The following is a 15,186-nucleotide window of genomic DNA, read 5'->3' as shown; positions in this document are numbered from 1 at the left end:
GGGAAGGGGAAGGGGAAGGAAAGGAAAGGACTGGCTTCAGAGTTCAGTTATAGAGGAGTGTGTCCTTCAGCTAGGAGGGTGGGTGGGGATGGACCCTGTGTGACAAACCATGGTGTCTTCGATGCACGATGGGTCGAGGAGATGAGTCATGCTACCAAGGCAGTGATTTCATGAGATAGGAGGCTGCTAAACAGGGAAGCACTGTGTAGGAAGAAGGGGTGGCTGGCATTTCTGCCTCCCCTGGACTCCTATCAGTGCCACCTGGCCAGAGCCTCTGACACCAGCCACTTGTACCATGAAACCTCCTGCGGTGTAGATGAGGGACTATCAACCTTTAGTCTATGAGCTCTAAGGATATGGGCACCATTTTGAAAGTGTGAAAGATTTTCTTAGTCTATCAGATTTTTGAAAGTTCCCAGCAAGTGTTAAACCCTTATCTTGCTGATTTGAAGGGATTTTATCCCCCATGCTGGGCCAGGAAAGGCTCCATGAAGAACAGCTTAAACACAGACAAGACTGGCCCGTAGTGGGAACTCTGATCACAGTGGAGACAAAAAGGAGCTGAAAGAGGGGGTGCTGCGCAAGGCCCTGAGGTGGGAGGGGGGAAGGGGGCTCCCTTCATGCAGATCTGTCAGACAAGATGAGAGAAGCAGAGCTTGTAATATAAGGCCAGTCAGGAAGTGAGGGAAGGAGGCTCAGTCTTTGAAGCTCAATGAGTGTTTTTGTAGTCTTAGCATTGGGTTGAGGAACAGAACACATTCCACTCTGCAGGAGAGTCTGTGAGGAAAAAAGAACAAAGCAAAACAAAACAGAGAAGGACCTGTCCAGCTGCATAGTCTGCAGTGATGCTGCCAGTTACAGAACTTCTTGGTACTCACTTGACAGTATAACTTAAGAGTATTCTGTGATGCTGGAGGTACCCTGGGACCCAGCTGCCCTGTGCGTCAGAGACTCCCTTGGGAGGGAAGCAGAAAGCTCTCTTGCATTCTAGACTAGCTCCTTATCCTGCCTCTGACCACATGTTTTACATCACAAATCCTTACCTCAGGGATGCAGGGGTTTCCCTCTAGTTGGCCAGCAATGAATCCTGTATTTGCAGGAAGCAAGCTAAGAAGGTGTGACCTGTTCTTTTGAGCAAGCATTCCTACTGGGTTTGATGCAGGACAATTCTGTCTGTCCTTGAACTTGTGAGGGAAGTGCTTGAGTGCCAGCTTCTGGGGGGGAGGGGCAAGTGTGAGAGACACCGTGGATGTAAAGGAGAGAGAGAGAGAGTAGATCAGAAGTCACTGAAGTTGAGGCTGGGAGTCTCATTGTCAGTAGCAACAAAGGGAACAGTAAGAAGCAGTAAGCATCAGTCAGAGTGAATGTCATCCTGCTGCATGGACGGGAGTGCCCTTAGTAGTAAACAGAAAGAACCCCACTCTGGGGCTGGGCGTCAACACCTACCCTTTCCACAGTGCAATAAAATGCTGCGGCTCTGCAGAGACTTCCTCTAGTCCTGCAGTTGATCATAGGTCCCGGGCCTCAACACGTCAAACTCATCGCTTAATTCAGCTGTGAGGATAGTCACTGTACCTGTGCTGAGCCCCTCTTTTCTAGAGTTCAGACCTAGATCTTTATTCTTAAAACATGTGCTACCTACTCAAGATACACTTGGCTTTTAGACAGACCTTGGCAGGACAGCCCTGGCAGCTGTGAGCCTGTGGCTCTGTACAGACTGTACCCACCACCTTCAGGGTGGCTTCCCAGGGGTGTCGGGAGTCAACAGGCGCCAGCTAGGCATGTACTGTGAAGATCTTAGAAAACATAGCTACACATCTGAACTTGTAAGTCACAAGTACATTAGAACTGACACAAGATACTAAGACCTAAAAACTGGGAACCAGGAAAAACTAGGGTACAAATTTGTGGAAAAGGATGTGACCATGTGGCTGCCAGGGTTGACAGAGGTGATAACAGAGTAGGTTATGTAGTCCTCATCCTGGGAAGCTTTGGTGTGGTGGACCTTCTGGATGAGGGAAGAGGTGATATATATATATGTCTCTCTCTCTCTGTCTCTCTCTCTCTCTNTATATATATATATATATATATATACACATATATATATGTGTGTGTGTGTATTTACATATATAAACATATATATACATATATATAGTCATATATTGAAATATTTTATATATATATTCATTCAGAAGGATCTGGGAAAATTCCATGAAGGAACTGGCACTTTTCTAACCTCAGAAGAGGAAGTGGATTCAAGCTGATTGTGGTCAGAGGGGTTGCACAGGTATCAGGAGATGGGAAAGAGCCAGGGAAGTTGTTGGGGGAATTTAGAGGACTTCACTTAGCCTGGAAGAGGGAAAGAACAGAGAAAATCAGGGAGGGTAGAAGGCAGCCATTGGCCGGCTGGGATCCCTGCAGCTCCCTCCTCACCCTCCTGTACCCTTTCTCGCACAGGACCTGCCTTGGCTTGTCTTTAGTCCACGATCGAAAGTTTCTCTGCTGCAGGGGTCTGCTCTGAAACTCTGTACATCTCTGTGCCTGTCTCTCTATAGGCTGTGACCTTTAGATGAGTCTCTTTGTGTCCTTTAAGCCGAGAGCCCTTAGGAATTCTGCTGCACTGCATGGCCTGTTATCTTTGCTGGACTAGTGAGGACCGAGGGAGGCTGCTGGCCTGGTGGCTTCAAGTGGGAAAAGGGACAAGAGGGGAGCTTAGAGACTCTTGGAAGTCTATGGGAGTCTCACTCTTCCATCAGCTCATGAGGGTTTGGGGTGGATGCCAGGACAAGGTTACCTTCTATCTACTGAGGGTCATAGGTCTCGTGTGCGGTTCGTGTGTGTGTGTGTGTGTGTGTGTGTGTGTGCATGTGCGTGTGTGTGCATGTGCGCGTGTGTGTGTGCATGTGTGTGTGTGTGTGCATGTGCGTGTGTGTGTGTGTGTGTGTGTGTGTCTGTGCCCATACTCACACACATGGGAGCACGACCACCCCTCTGTGCCCCTTTCTATCAGTGGACAGTATTGTTGTTTCCCCTTTGGCTTTCCTGGCCCCTCCCCTGGTTATCCTGGCCCCTCCCCTGGTTGTCCTGGCCCCTCCCCTGGTTGCCATGGGTGCCGTGGGGACTCGGATGTGTCCCCTCATATGATCCATGTGATGTGCCCTTCATAAGTGCTCATAAACATCTGCCCCTGCCTGCTCTGTCCAGGGGTATTTTAGTGACGCCTGGAACACGTTTGACTCCCTCATCGTAATCGGCAGCATTATAGACGTGGCCCTCAGCGAAGCCGACGTAAGTATGCACCTGTGTGGCCTGCGTCCTCTCTCTCCTGTCTGCACATTCTGCTCCCTGCCCTGATGTGGCACCACCTGGACAAGTCACAGATCCCAGTCACACATGATTGGAAACTAGACATTTCCTCACAGAGGTTGTGGGAAAGAACCTTCTAGAGTAGAGCCTTAGCCTAAGGCCTCTGCAGACACAAATCACCTTTGCAGGGCTGACTCTGGCACCATTGACCCCAGGCACTAGTAGGCAAGGTAAGATAGGGCGTCTCTGGTTGTCTCCATTTGCTCTGTCAAAAATCCATCCAAAGTGACGTTATCTCTGACATGTTTGTCTCGGGCAATTTTTCAAGTAGTCGAGTGGCATTATTGTTAACGCTGTCCTTTTCTTCTTTTTTTTTTTCCTGTTGTGCTTCCTGTCTTCTGTGGCTTCTGAATGCTTGCCTAACAGCACTATTTCACTGATGCATGGAACACTTTTGATGCCTTAATTGTTGTTGGTAGCGTCGTTGATATTGCTATAACTGAAGTGAATGTAAGTAGCCAACTTTGTGTCCCTTAACGTGATCGCTTTCGTTACGTTGATGTAGAAGAGACTAGAAGGCCCACCCGTGAATCCCCATGTGCAAAGAATTATAGACACGAGTTCATTTTGGAAGATTAAAGTCGCTTAATTAGTGGTCTCCTCTCCCTTGTCCTCTCTTCATCCCTTCCCCTAAAGGAATGAAGACATTAGTGTAAAGTTGCCACTTTGGAACTAAAATAGTTATTTTTAAGACATCATACTCCAGCTTATAACAATGCGGCCTGTACCCACGAGGTTCTGGGATGGCACAGGAGATCCCTATAGCCATGCCTGACTTTGAGATCATTACTGTCATTGAGTCTGCTCTCAATCTAGCTGGTAACTCTGGCCCTCCATCCCCAAAGAGTATTGCTGGCGTGTTTCAGGAGAGAGTCCGTACCCTCTTTATCATGTTCAGTTTATCATTAGCAAGGGAGCACATCTGTAATAGGTGAGACAAGCCCCACCACAGGCAGTCTGACAGCTCAGACATCAGAGTTTGGGAAGGGACGTGCCGGCTTGCTCAAGGGAAGGCCCAAGGCAGGCAGGAAAGGGCCCTGTCCATTGGCCTGTACTGCGTTCATCCACAGGCTTGAGTGGATGGATGTCAGTGTATGTACTCCTCAAGGTGGTGGGGGAAGTGCCGCTGTGTGATGTTGGCTTCTGTTCTGTGTTGCCAGTCCAGGGCTGCCTCTGCCACTCCAGCGCTCTGCTTTGCCTGGCTGACATATGCAGGGCTGAGAATTGTCAGGTTCATTCTGGTGCCCAGACTCCCTGTAGGGAATGGGAACGTTGGTATTCCTTGATGTCCCTCTGATAAGCCAAGGCTGACTTTTGTCAGTATGGATGGTTGGACAGCCACTAGCCTGGCAGTTCCAGCCCCACTTATGGAACCCGGGCTTCGTATGTCCAGCATAGTGACAATATCTTCTGGGATTAAAATGATGTAAATATTTGTTAAAAAAAAAAAAACCTACTAAAACAAAGGGTTATGAAGACACATTATTATTTATGCAATTTCCTATTTACTATGCAAAATGGACTGTAAGATATTACCATGGGCACCAATGTATGTGCCAAGATAGTAAGGTGACATTTTACTAGGTCTGGGTTCACACAACCCCCAACCTCCTAAAGCCCAGACTGTAAACTCAACTCTATGAGACATATTCTATAGGCAGCTGTAAAATTGTCACTCATGGCAAGTGAATAGCTTTGGTTGTAAAATGATCTGTTGTTAATTCAAGAATAGCAGGACCCTACCTTGGCTGCCGTGTGGCAAGACATCTGACTGCTTTAACTGTCTTAAAGCATTTGAAGTATCTATAATGTGTGTCAAGGAACCTCCCAAGGGTCAGAAACAACTTATAACAGACATTAAAAATACCATAAGCTGGAGTCCTAACAGACTTTTTTAGGTGCTATGAGCCGGGGGTCATAAACTATTTCCTGGGTACCAGGATGTTACCAAGACTTGTTGACCAGCTAGACCCAGCTTTCTCATGCTGCCCACTTGCTGACTAGCTAGTGTGACTTGGTACACTCAGAGGCAACACCTACCTCATGGGCTGGAAGCTGGCCCTGCTCCTCAACTCTGGCCTGGCCTTGCCTGTCAGTGTCTCAGGGTGGCTGTGCTTCTCCGTGGATTGGGAAGGTCTATGCGTGCGTGTCTAGTTAGCAGTTTACGTCAGGCGTCTGTGCAAGGCCTCATATTTGATAGCCAAGTCCTCACTGAAGACGCACACTGGGGAATCTCCCCGTTCCCAAGGCCTCTGTCAATCACTGACCTTCCCCTGACTAGCTGTACTCTGAGACCAACTCCCTAGCCTGTGTTACCTGAAAAGATCTCAGTGCTGGTTAATCGTCCCTTGATGCAAAAGTTATGCTCCCTGCACATTTATCCCATCTTGAACATCAGTATTACTGGGAATCCACCACTCGTAGACCTGGAGCTAGGCACTGGAAATAACCAAAGGTTAAAAGACAGACAGACAGACACAGACAGGCCATTCTTAACCTCTGATATTATAAATATGTAAGAATGGGGATATTTATCCCCACATCCTCCCACTGTATATACCTAGTTCCCCAGGAGAGCGATGCATGTCATATCCTCAATGGCCTTGTCTCCTGATGTCCAGAGTCAACTGGGCATGAATATCCTCGGTCCATTGTTGGCTGGTCTGAGTTGCTATCATCATCATCATCATCATCATCATCATCATCATCATCATCGTGTTTTGTGATGTTTAACCTGCTACACTCTTTCCCCTAGACTGTCGACCTGCCTTTTCCATTGCCTAATTGATTTTTCATGTTGGTTTTATTTTTAGAAAATTGTAGCGGCAAGTATATATAATCATATATACGGTGAAGTCTTTAAGCGAAAGCGCTTCTAGAGACTGTATACTTTGTTTCTGCTTCCCACCTTTGGTGTTTCACTGAGTTTTCACAGGACTTGCTAAGGATCAGCCATGGTCACCTAGACTGTTTCTTCTCCCATATGTCCTTGTCCCCTGCTGGGGCCTTAGCTCCAGCTTGTTTGGTCAGTCATATTGGTTCTGTGACCCACCAACACAGTCTTCCAGATTGAGTGGTCTGGTCCGTAAAATGGGAACTCTACTTGTTTGCATTCTTTGCAATAAAAAAAAGGGGGGGGGAGGGAGGATGACCCTTTGGCCCTTTGCATTGTCCTGTTCGCATGCTCACCCAGCTCTTTGCATCTCCATGTCTCCCCGTGCGCCCCACCCTGTCTGTGGTGTGATAGCTTTCTGGAGCTGTCCCCTTCACCTTTGTTTGTAATGCCACCAAGCTGCTGACTGTTGAACTGACACCTGACGGGCTGACTCTGCTTCCTCCCTGATGCCTGTTTGTTCCTTGAGTTCTGAAAGGATCAGGCAACCAATGCTCTGACCCAGGCAGGGGTGGCTGCCGCTGACACGGAGTCTCTGGCCATCCCTTGTCGCCTAGAGAAGGAGCAATCTTGCTTTGTGTTTATCAAAGAACACATAAAAAAATCAGCAGGAACTCACTCCCAGATCCTAGGCATTGATGCTGCCCTGTCACGCGCCCAGCTTAGACGGGGGTGTCACCATGCCATTCAGTTTGTAGTCAGAATGAGCTCTCAAGTCCATGTGGTAGCCGGGCACGGGGCTGAGGAATGTGACCTTGCAATGGCAAAACCTACTGAAGCTATCCGCCCCAGCCCTCCAGATGGCCATGGAATTCTATTGAACACGGATCACCCAGTTCCTCGAGGCTATTCTCGAAATGACAGTCATGTAGGGAGCCAGTCTTTGCCCTGTCCCATCTCCTCTAGGGTCACCTGTGGGTGGCCTCAGAAGCTGAGCACAGGGTCAGGTGACTTGCACACCTTGCCCATGCTCTGCTCTGTCCATTCTCAGTGCCCCTCTGGCCCTCGGAAAGGAGACAGATGTAGAGTTTGATCCCTGGGAGCCAATTTCTGTTTCTTCATCAACTCTAGAAGCCCTTGTAACAGCTGTGACAGACCAAGTGGTCTCCTTTACTGGTTTCACTCTCCGTGACCACTCTGCAGCTGTGAGCTATCTGCGGGATACTTGACCTGACGTTGATGTGGTCTAGACAGGAATTCTCCATCCTGAGAGCACATTAGAGTAACTCAGTGGCTTTCAAAGTTCCTGAAGTGTAAAAAGGGCCCAGATTAGTTTAGAAAATCCCTTTTGGGTGGCCCCTGGGCAGTGGGTCACTTTGGAGTGTACCCTAGGATCAGAACAACTGGTCTCTGTGCAGATGGAGCAAAGCCATCCTAGGTTGCTTCAAGTGTGGAAGATACTTGGGCAACTTGCATGGTCCCCCCACTGCTGCCAGATACATTCTCCCCTCTAACAGGCCTTCTGCCCTGGGAGGTGTGGTGGCAGGGGCGGTGTCTCAGGCCACTCTGGGGGTGCAGCCTGCAGTGCTTTGGTTTTTCATTCCTTGTGTTGTGTGGTCCACTGCTTTTGTCTCCTGAAAAATGCTATTTCCTCTCCTCCTCCTTAAAAAAAAAAAAAAAAAAAAAAAAAAAGACAATTTGACTAGGCATTGTGGTCCATACCTATAATCACAGTAAGTAGGAGGCAAAGGTAGCTGCATAGTGAATTTGAGGCCAGCCTGGGCTACATGAGACCTTGTCTCAGAAAAAAAAAAGTTTAAATTTAATGATTGATGATGGTCATTCTTCAGATAATAGTTAAAAAAATTGCACATTTCAAAAGTCAGTTTAGCCAACTTTCATCGGCACAAAGGAAGAGGATCACAAATGGCCTGTCATGGAGCAACACAGAGGATGGAGCAGAAGAGAGTGGCCAGAAAGAGCAGGCTTACTAATCCTCTTACAGGTCCCACATAGGTTACAGGTATTTTGGTACCATAGCTGTAGAGGGCTCTGCTCTGCCTTCTCCAGTTCTCTGAGCACAGACAAACAGAGGTGTCCACACACACATACACCTACACAGTCACTCACAGGTACACAGTCTGCTGTCTGAGCAAGAGTGCTGCCTCCTTACCACAGCCTGTAGAAAGAGTGCTCTGGGGGACAAGAGTCCTGGGAAACTAATCCCAATCTATATTAAAGCCTTAAGTTAAAAAACAATAGCAACAACAACCCCCACCACTGCCACGATCAGAGCTAAGAATAGTGGCTCACACCTGTAACCCCAGAACTTGGGAGGTAGAGACAGGGAGTCAGAGTTTGAGGCCAACCCAAGCTGTATAATGAGACCCTGCCCTCTGTCTAATTAAAGCAAACAAAAACAAAACCATCCCTTTAAGGAAGTGTTACTTCTGGGGTGAGGCAATAAAAGAATTTGACAAAATTAATGAGCCTGCGTTCGGACATGTCTATGGCATGTTCTGAATATATATATATATAATATATATAATATATATATATTATATATATATATACATACACACATACACTTATATATATACTCATATATATACTCAGTACATATTCCTGTTCTGAGCATCCAGGTGGACTAGAACCCTTTCCAGTGGTCAGGACCTGCTCGTGGGTTCATTCGTGCTGAATTACAAGTATGCCCTGATGTATCCAGAGCCATTTTTTCTTAGTGAAGTTCCTAGCAATTCTTGTTTGGTCTCAGGAATCAGCTTAAGAACCAAGCCTTCCTTCTCCCATATCCCCAGGGAAGGAAGCTCCTAGCAGCGTACCCACCTACACCCCTGTATAGTTATCCTGTGGGCCACAGAAAGCCTTTGTTGGGAATCACCAACAGAGGAACCTGACCTTTGTCAGTCTCAGGAAGGCCCACTGCCTCAGGGGAAAAGGCTCTTGGTGACAGGGCAGATAAGAAGCTGCCTTTCCCCATCCTTGCTATTATCCTTTCAAGATGCCTCCTGGCAGGGAAAACTTGCCTCTAGCATCTTTGTATTTATTTAAGCAACTCCCCAAAAGTACTATGCTGAGCATTGAGTAGAGTGAAGAAGGAGAAACAACCTCCATGGAGGTGGGAGAAACAAACATTCATTGACACGCACAGTCAAACACACAGTCAGGCAAGCGTGCCCCATGCTGTTCTTCCAGAGTCCTGAGGACTGGAATGTGGGCTTGACCTGACTGAGGCTGAATTGCAGGCTGCTGGAGAGACGCCTGCCTCCATCTCTTGCACTAACCAGGCCTCTAGTCCTTCAGCAGAGACATTTATCCTCTGGAGCACATGCAATGCTGAGTGTGGGGACCACAGGCAGAGCCACTGTTTTCCTCATGGTTAGAGTTGGTCCATTATTCCAGGCCAGGAGGCCTGCTGTAAGCAGTCAGCTCCTTTGACCAAGCCAGAGAAGTGAGGTTTCTCTGAACTTGTGTCTTTAAAGACCTCAAAGACAAGAACCGTAATCTCTGAGCAGGCATCAGTCTCCGGAGACGTCACATCCCTGGGACGAAAGGAGACTAGAACTAGTGTGTCTGTGAGTCTGTCGATAGGTGTTGTCCACTCCAGTCCAGGTCCAGAGTGAAGCACTGATATTGTCTCAGGGAGGAAGCAGATTTGTTGACCAAAGACACCAACTACACACTGGTAAGGGGGGGTGGGGAGTATCTCCTGAGCCATTGCTGCCTTCCCCCAACATTAATACATTTCAATCTTTGATTTCTTAAAGCCATCTGAAAGTGAGACTATCCCTCTCCCAACTGCCACACCCGGGGTAAGATCAGTGACTGGTCCCAGGGGCTGGGCCTTCTCCTTGACTTTCTTTGACCATGTCGAGTTTTCCACTGGTGTTCTGTATTCTCCATGATTGTCCTTCCAGAACAGTGTCTGCAGTGGTTTGCATTCATCATCAGTGTCCAGTACTCTTGAGCAGCCCAGCGTTCTCCTCTAACACAGTAGAACACATGGACATGCATGTGCCGTGTGGATGCAGTTTGTCCCCCGAGCCCCTGTGTTGTTAGCATGTAATTTTTTTTTCTTTCATGTCATGCTTTCTGAGGTGTAAGGCCCTAGAAACACGTCCTCAGTTCTCACCTCTGTCACCTTTGCGTCCGTCGCTGTTTTTCTGAAAGTGTCGCATGTTCTGCTTTCCACTGGGTTTGACCTCTCCATGATAACCCTTCAGAACTCTGAAGAGAGCAATAGAATCTCCATCACCTTTTTCCGTCTTTTCCGAGTGATGCGGTTGGTGAAACTCCTCAGCAGGGGGGAAGGCATCCGGACACTGCTGTGGACCTTCATCAAGTCCTTTCAGGTAAGGGCTTCTTTGCTTTCTGTCCTCTGGCCCAGAAGACCCCAGCTCTCTCTGTTTGACCACCAAGTCAGCAGAGATTATGGGAAACTGAACAAGAGGCAGAAATAAGACCCCGAAAGTCAGAGGTCTGCAATGTCTTCCATATGGAAGAAATGAAAATCTCAAGGACTTTCGATTGCCCAGAATGTTCAGCAACAGTAGTGTCCAGGAGAGGGAAGGTCACTACACGCTCCCTGAAGCTTAGCAGCCTGTCTTAGTTACTATTATATTGCTGTGATCTAGGTAACTTATAAAATAAAGCATTTAATTGGGGCTTATTTTCCATTTCCATGATCAGCATGACAGGAAACATGGAAGTAGGCAGGCAGGCACGGGTGCCAGAGGAGTAACTTAAAGCTCACTTCTTAACTGCAAGTTATAGGCTAAGAGAGACAGACATATAGACACATAGACTAGGCCTGGCCTAGACTTTTGAAACCTCAAAGCCCAGCCCTAGGGACACACCTTCTCCAACAAGGCCACACCCCCTAGTCCTTCCCAAACAGTTCCACTAACTGGGGAGCCAAGCATTCAAACTGTGAGTCTATGTGGGCCATTCTTATTCAAGTCAGCACATAGCTTCTCTCTTAGATAGATTCTCTACTTACACCAGATTACTTGAGTGCTTGGTAGATTTAAGAGTTCAGTTCATCTAGGTATCTACCAGGCCTCAGTTGACACCTATGACTCCTTAGATTGCCTCTAGTCCATTTGAGAGCAGAGCTAGCTGCTGCTTCACCGCCTGGCACCTGCTGTAGATTTTCTGCTTGTCTAGACTGAATCTGTTAAGGGTGAGGAATAAATACAGATGTGTAATCAAAGGCACAACCATGTAGGGAATTCATGGCCATGACCCTTCACTTCTTCATCAGCTGTGTTTCATTCATGATTCAAATGTTATGTGAACAAGTGAAGTTATATAAAGAAAAAAATTCAAGTTTTCCCTAACCCACTCTGGGATAACCGGTAGAAAAATTCAGTATGTATATATATATATATATATATATATATATATATATATATATATATATATTTAAGTAGGGAAAAGGAAAAGAGATGGCATTGAGAGAAAGGAGAAGACAGAAGACAAAAGCTCACAGGAAGGAAATCACAGCCCTGTTAAGAAGGATGGAGACTGAGGAAGAAGGGTGGGGCTCAGGAGAGACAGGGCAAGTGCCATAGGCAAGAGAACCAGGGTGTGGCCCTTTGTGGTTACTCTACATTCCAGAGATGAGCTGCTAGGATAATGGAATACATTCATGCAAAACAATCTTGGTTCTTGATGAAATTATTAAACTTAAGGAAAAAAACCTCATAGGTAAAGAAGCCACGTGACAGAGTAGTGATTTATCTTGAGACAGTCGGCCAGCACAGTCCTCACACATTTGGATGTTTATAAAGAAAGAACACAGAGTTTTTGTGGGGAGAACAGCCCTGTGGGACCCCAGTAATCATTCCATCTGTGGGCATAGTGCTGTAACACTGGGCCAGGCTGCATGTCACAGAGTCCCAAACCTGTAAGTATCCTGTCAGCATTCTGATGCATTGTCTTAGACAGGTGAGAAAGCTGATTCCAATCAGCTGTGCTTAGAATTAAGCCCAAGAAGGCCTAGGCAGCCCTATGCTACCATACACGCAGTTGCATTTGCCGTATGTGGTGATGGAGAAAAGCCATCAAGGAAAGGACTCAGATCTGGCCAGACACACATACTTGCTTGTGTGCTTTTAAGAAGAGCCTGTGCTGTGAGCACTCTGCTAGCTTAATTCCTTCCTGGGTCCAGCCTTTGAGTTTGTAGCTGTTTTCAGATGGGTACACGGTTCAGCTAAAAACAGTCTCAAACACACCAAAGTGCACCCGAGGCATATTAAGGAAAGGAAGCTCAGCAGTTAGTTCTCTTGGATGAGTTTGACCAAGAGTAACCTCCAAGTTTGAAGTCTCCATGTTTTTCCCTGTCTTCAGTCAGTCAGTCTGTCTGTCTGTCCGTAATTGCTGCCTTGTCAGTTCTTCCTCTGTTGTACATATCTGATCTGTCCTCATGTCTTATCATCCCTAAGGCTGACTGATGTTCCACTGCCCCTAAGAAAGGGGGCTTTGCTCTGTGTTTACTGAGCAGCATAGAGAGCATCACATGCAAAAGGAATGAGGCATCACTTGGCAAACATTTTCAAGAGTTTTATAAGAGACTGAGTCATTGACGCCAGACCCCAAAGCATCCAATGTTGCAAACACACCATCAATGTTACCAAGTTTTATCTGGATGCTGATTTCAACATCTATGGCAGATATTTGTTGTATAATATTGTTTTCAGCATTTGCTATTATAATACACACACACACACACACACACACACACACACGAGTTGCTTTTTAGGTCAGGGGTATAGAAGAGTCCATAACTTATTATAGTTATGCATTACCTTAGTTTGTAAAGCTGATTACATAGGTAATCTAAGGCAAGTAAGGTTGGCTGGTACATTGTTATCTTAAGGACAAGTTAAACAAACAGACTGAGTACACAGCAGGATTAAGAGCCAAGTGACCTCAAGGTGTACAAACGCTGAGGCCCAGCAGAACCTGCAAGCTCATTGAATGTAAGAGATGTTTTCATAAAATGTGTCACCGATGGTGCATTTTAAAGTGTCTTTGCATTATTAAGTGGCTTTTGGCCCTCTGGCTTGGTCATTCTTCTCCTTAAAGTCTCATCGTAAGGAAAACCAGAATGTAGGTTATTTTGCATAAGGAAGTTTCCCAGATACGGTGCAGATGATAGCAATCGGGGAATCTGGTATTTTAGGATGATTTGGTCAAGTGCAGTTTCCTGAAGGCTAGAGAGTGCATTTAAAACTCCTGGGATCTATGTGTCTATATGGAAGGATGTTTAGGATTAGCACAGGGTAGCACTTGGAGAGCACCCCTGCCTGCCTGCACTTTGTGATGCTAGGTATACAGGTGGTGCTAGTCCGGGCTTCGTGCCTTGTTGATCCAGCACCCACCAGCCCCATCCTTTGTGTCCCGCAGGCACTACCGTATGTCGCCCTCCTCATCGCCATGCTCTTCTTCATCTATGCTGTCATTGGCATGCAGGTGAGTGGCAGTTGCGTTCCCTCACAGGACCCTTTCAAGCTGGCCCCAAGCGGGTCTGTACATAGGCCAGGTAAAGTAGAAAGTCTAGGTCACGATTTTCCAGCCAAATGCCTTGGCTACCGAGAAGGCAAGGTGATAGAACATGCCCCATAGGAGATGCCCCGGTCGTCAGCGGGGAGATCACGTGCTCTATGCTGACGAGACTCAGAAAGTCCACAAGCCTGTAGATATGTTGTCACATTGGGATTCCCGTGTATTTCCAGATACCACGGGTAGTACTACGTCTGGGGCAGCATGCTTTTTCAGAGAAGCATGGACTCAGGCTCTTGGGCTGAGGGTCTACAGCATGTGTTCCTGGGTTGGAAATGGTCTGGGACCCCATTGACAGCTGGGTCCTAACGCCATAGGGCAGCTGGGTGGCATTGAAAGCTCTGGGTCCAGGGAGTCAGAGAGGAATGTGCTACATGGGTAGAGTAGCATTCTGACTAAAGAGAGGTGCAAGTGAGAGAGGCGGGGTAATTCTAGCACAGACAGACTGATTATTGATTGATTGATTGATTGTCCTGAAGGCTTAGAAGTACTTGTAGGAATTTTATTGGGAATTATAGGATGAGTCATATGTCTTCATGAGGTAGCCCAGGGTAGCCCGGGGCACTGCAAACCATACTGCACACCCAGCTCCAGATCCTCCTATCAGGATTTGCACAGACCGAAGACCATCTGAAATATCGATCTGCTCATAATGCCACTAGGAAACCTTTGCTGGGTATGAAGCCCACGAGGCCCCGCCCCTTCCCCTTTGTCTCCAGCTATGGTTCAACTCTCTGCTTACCACGCATCCCCTCCTCAGCCTTCCGTGCTCCTTCAGGTGATGCTCCTCTGCCTGGAGAACGCTCACTCTGACTGACTGCTGCTTCTCCCTCAGGTCTAGGCTTAGGTGTTGCTCCCTCTGGAGCTCTTCCTGCTGTTGACCTAACACTGGCTGAATGAGTCTGTTCCCTGATCTCTGGGGGCTGGGTCGGTCACCTCAGTGCTCACTGTGTCTGGTTACCATTGCTTGAACACTCCATAGTCTCCTCAGGGCAGTGACTCCTTTGGGGTGAGACTGTATCTCTGAGACACTACATTCCTAATGTTCAACCTGATGCTTGGCACATGCCATGCCCAGCAGATCTCTGCAGAGCACAGAAGGTGCCCGGTGTCCTAAGAAAGCCCTAGTTGCTAATTAAACCCAAGTCAGTTCTAAATTTACAAAAGTCTTTTTATGTGACTGTGTTAGTCGGCATTTCATGAGTCCACTGAATATTGCAGACAGAGGTGGCCTAATCCTCAAGTGACTAGCCCATCATTTTGCCCTATGACAAGGCAGGACACCATCATGGAAATGCATCACGAGACAGACTTACTCAGGCAGGCAGGGTGGCAGCTTCCCACGTTCCCCTGTGAAGACGTAACCCCAGCACCCTCAGGGTCTGCCACCCTCAGGGTCTACC

General features: G+C 47.3%; 1 protein-coding gene across 4 annotated transcripts in view; it reads left to right on the top strand.

Annotated features, from left to right (window-relative positions):
• The window catches only part of Cacna1d (calcium voltage-gated channel subunit alpha1 D), a 303,585-nt gene that overhangs the window by 251,274 nt on the left and 37,125 nt on the right, over positions 1 to 15,186 (top strand). For 2 of the 4 annotated variants that reach the window (XM_021204126.1, XM_021204128.2), the window contains 4 exons: positions 3,205 to 3,288; positions 9,985 to 10,029; positions 10,441 to 10,569; positions 13,628 to 13,693. In XM_021204126.1, the coding sequence (XP_021059785.1) occupies positions 3,205 to 3,288; positions 9,985 to 10,029; positions 10,441 to 10,569; positions 13,628 to 13,693 (324 nt within the window). The remainder of the gene's footprint in view (positions 1 to 3,204; positions 3,289 to 9,984; positions 10,030 to 10,440; positions 10,570 to 13,627; positions 13,694 to 15,186) is intronic. The other 2 variants (XM_021204129.1, XM_021204130.2) reach the window with 1 other exon arrangement.

This window comes from Mus pahari, chromosome 8 (genome assembly GCF_900095145.1).
Source record: "Mus pahari chromosome 8, PAHARI_EIJ_v1.1, whole genome shotgun sequence".
In the NCBI taxonomy this organism is placed as follows: Eukaryota; Metazoa; Chordata; class Mammalia; order Rodentia; family Muridae; genus Mus; species Mus pahari.
This window is presented reverse-complemented; position numbering and strand designations above follow the sequence as displayed.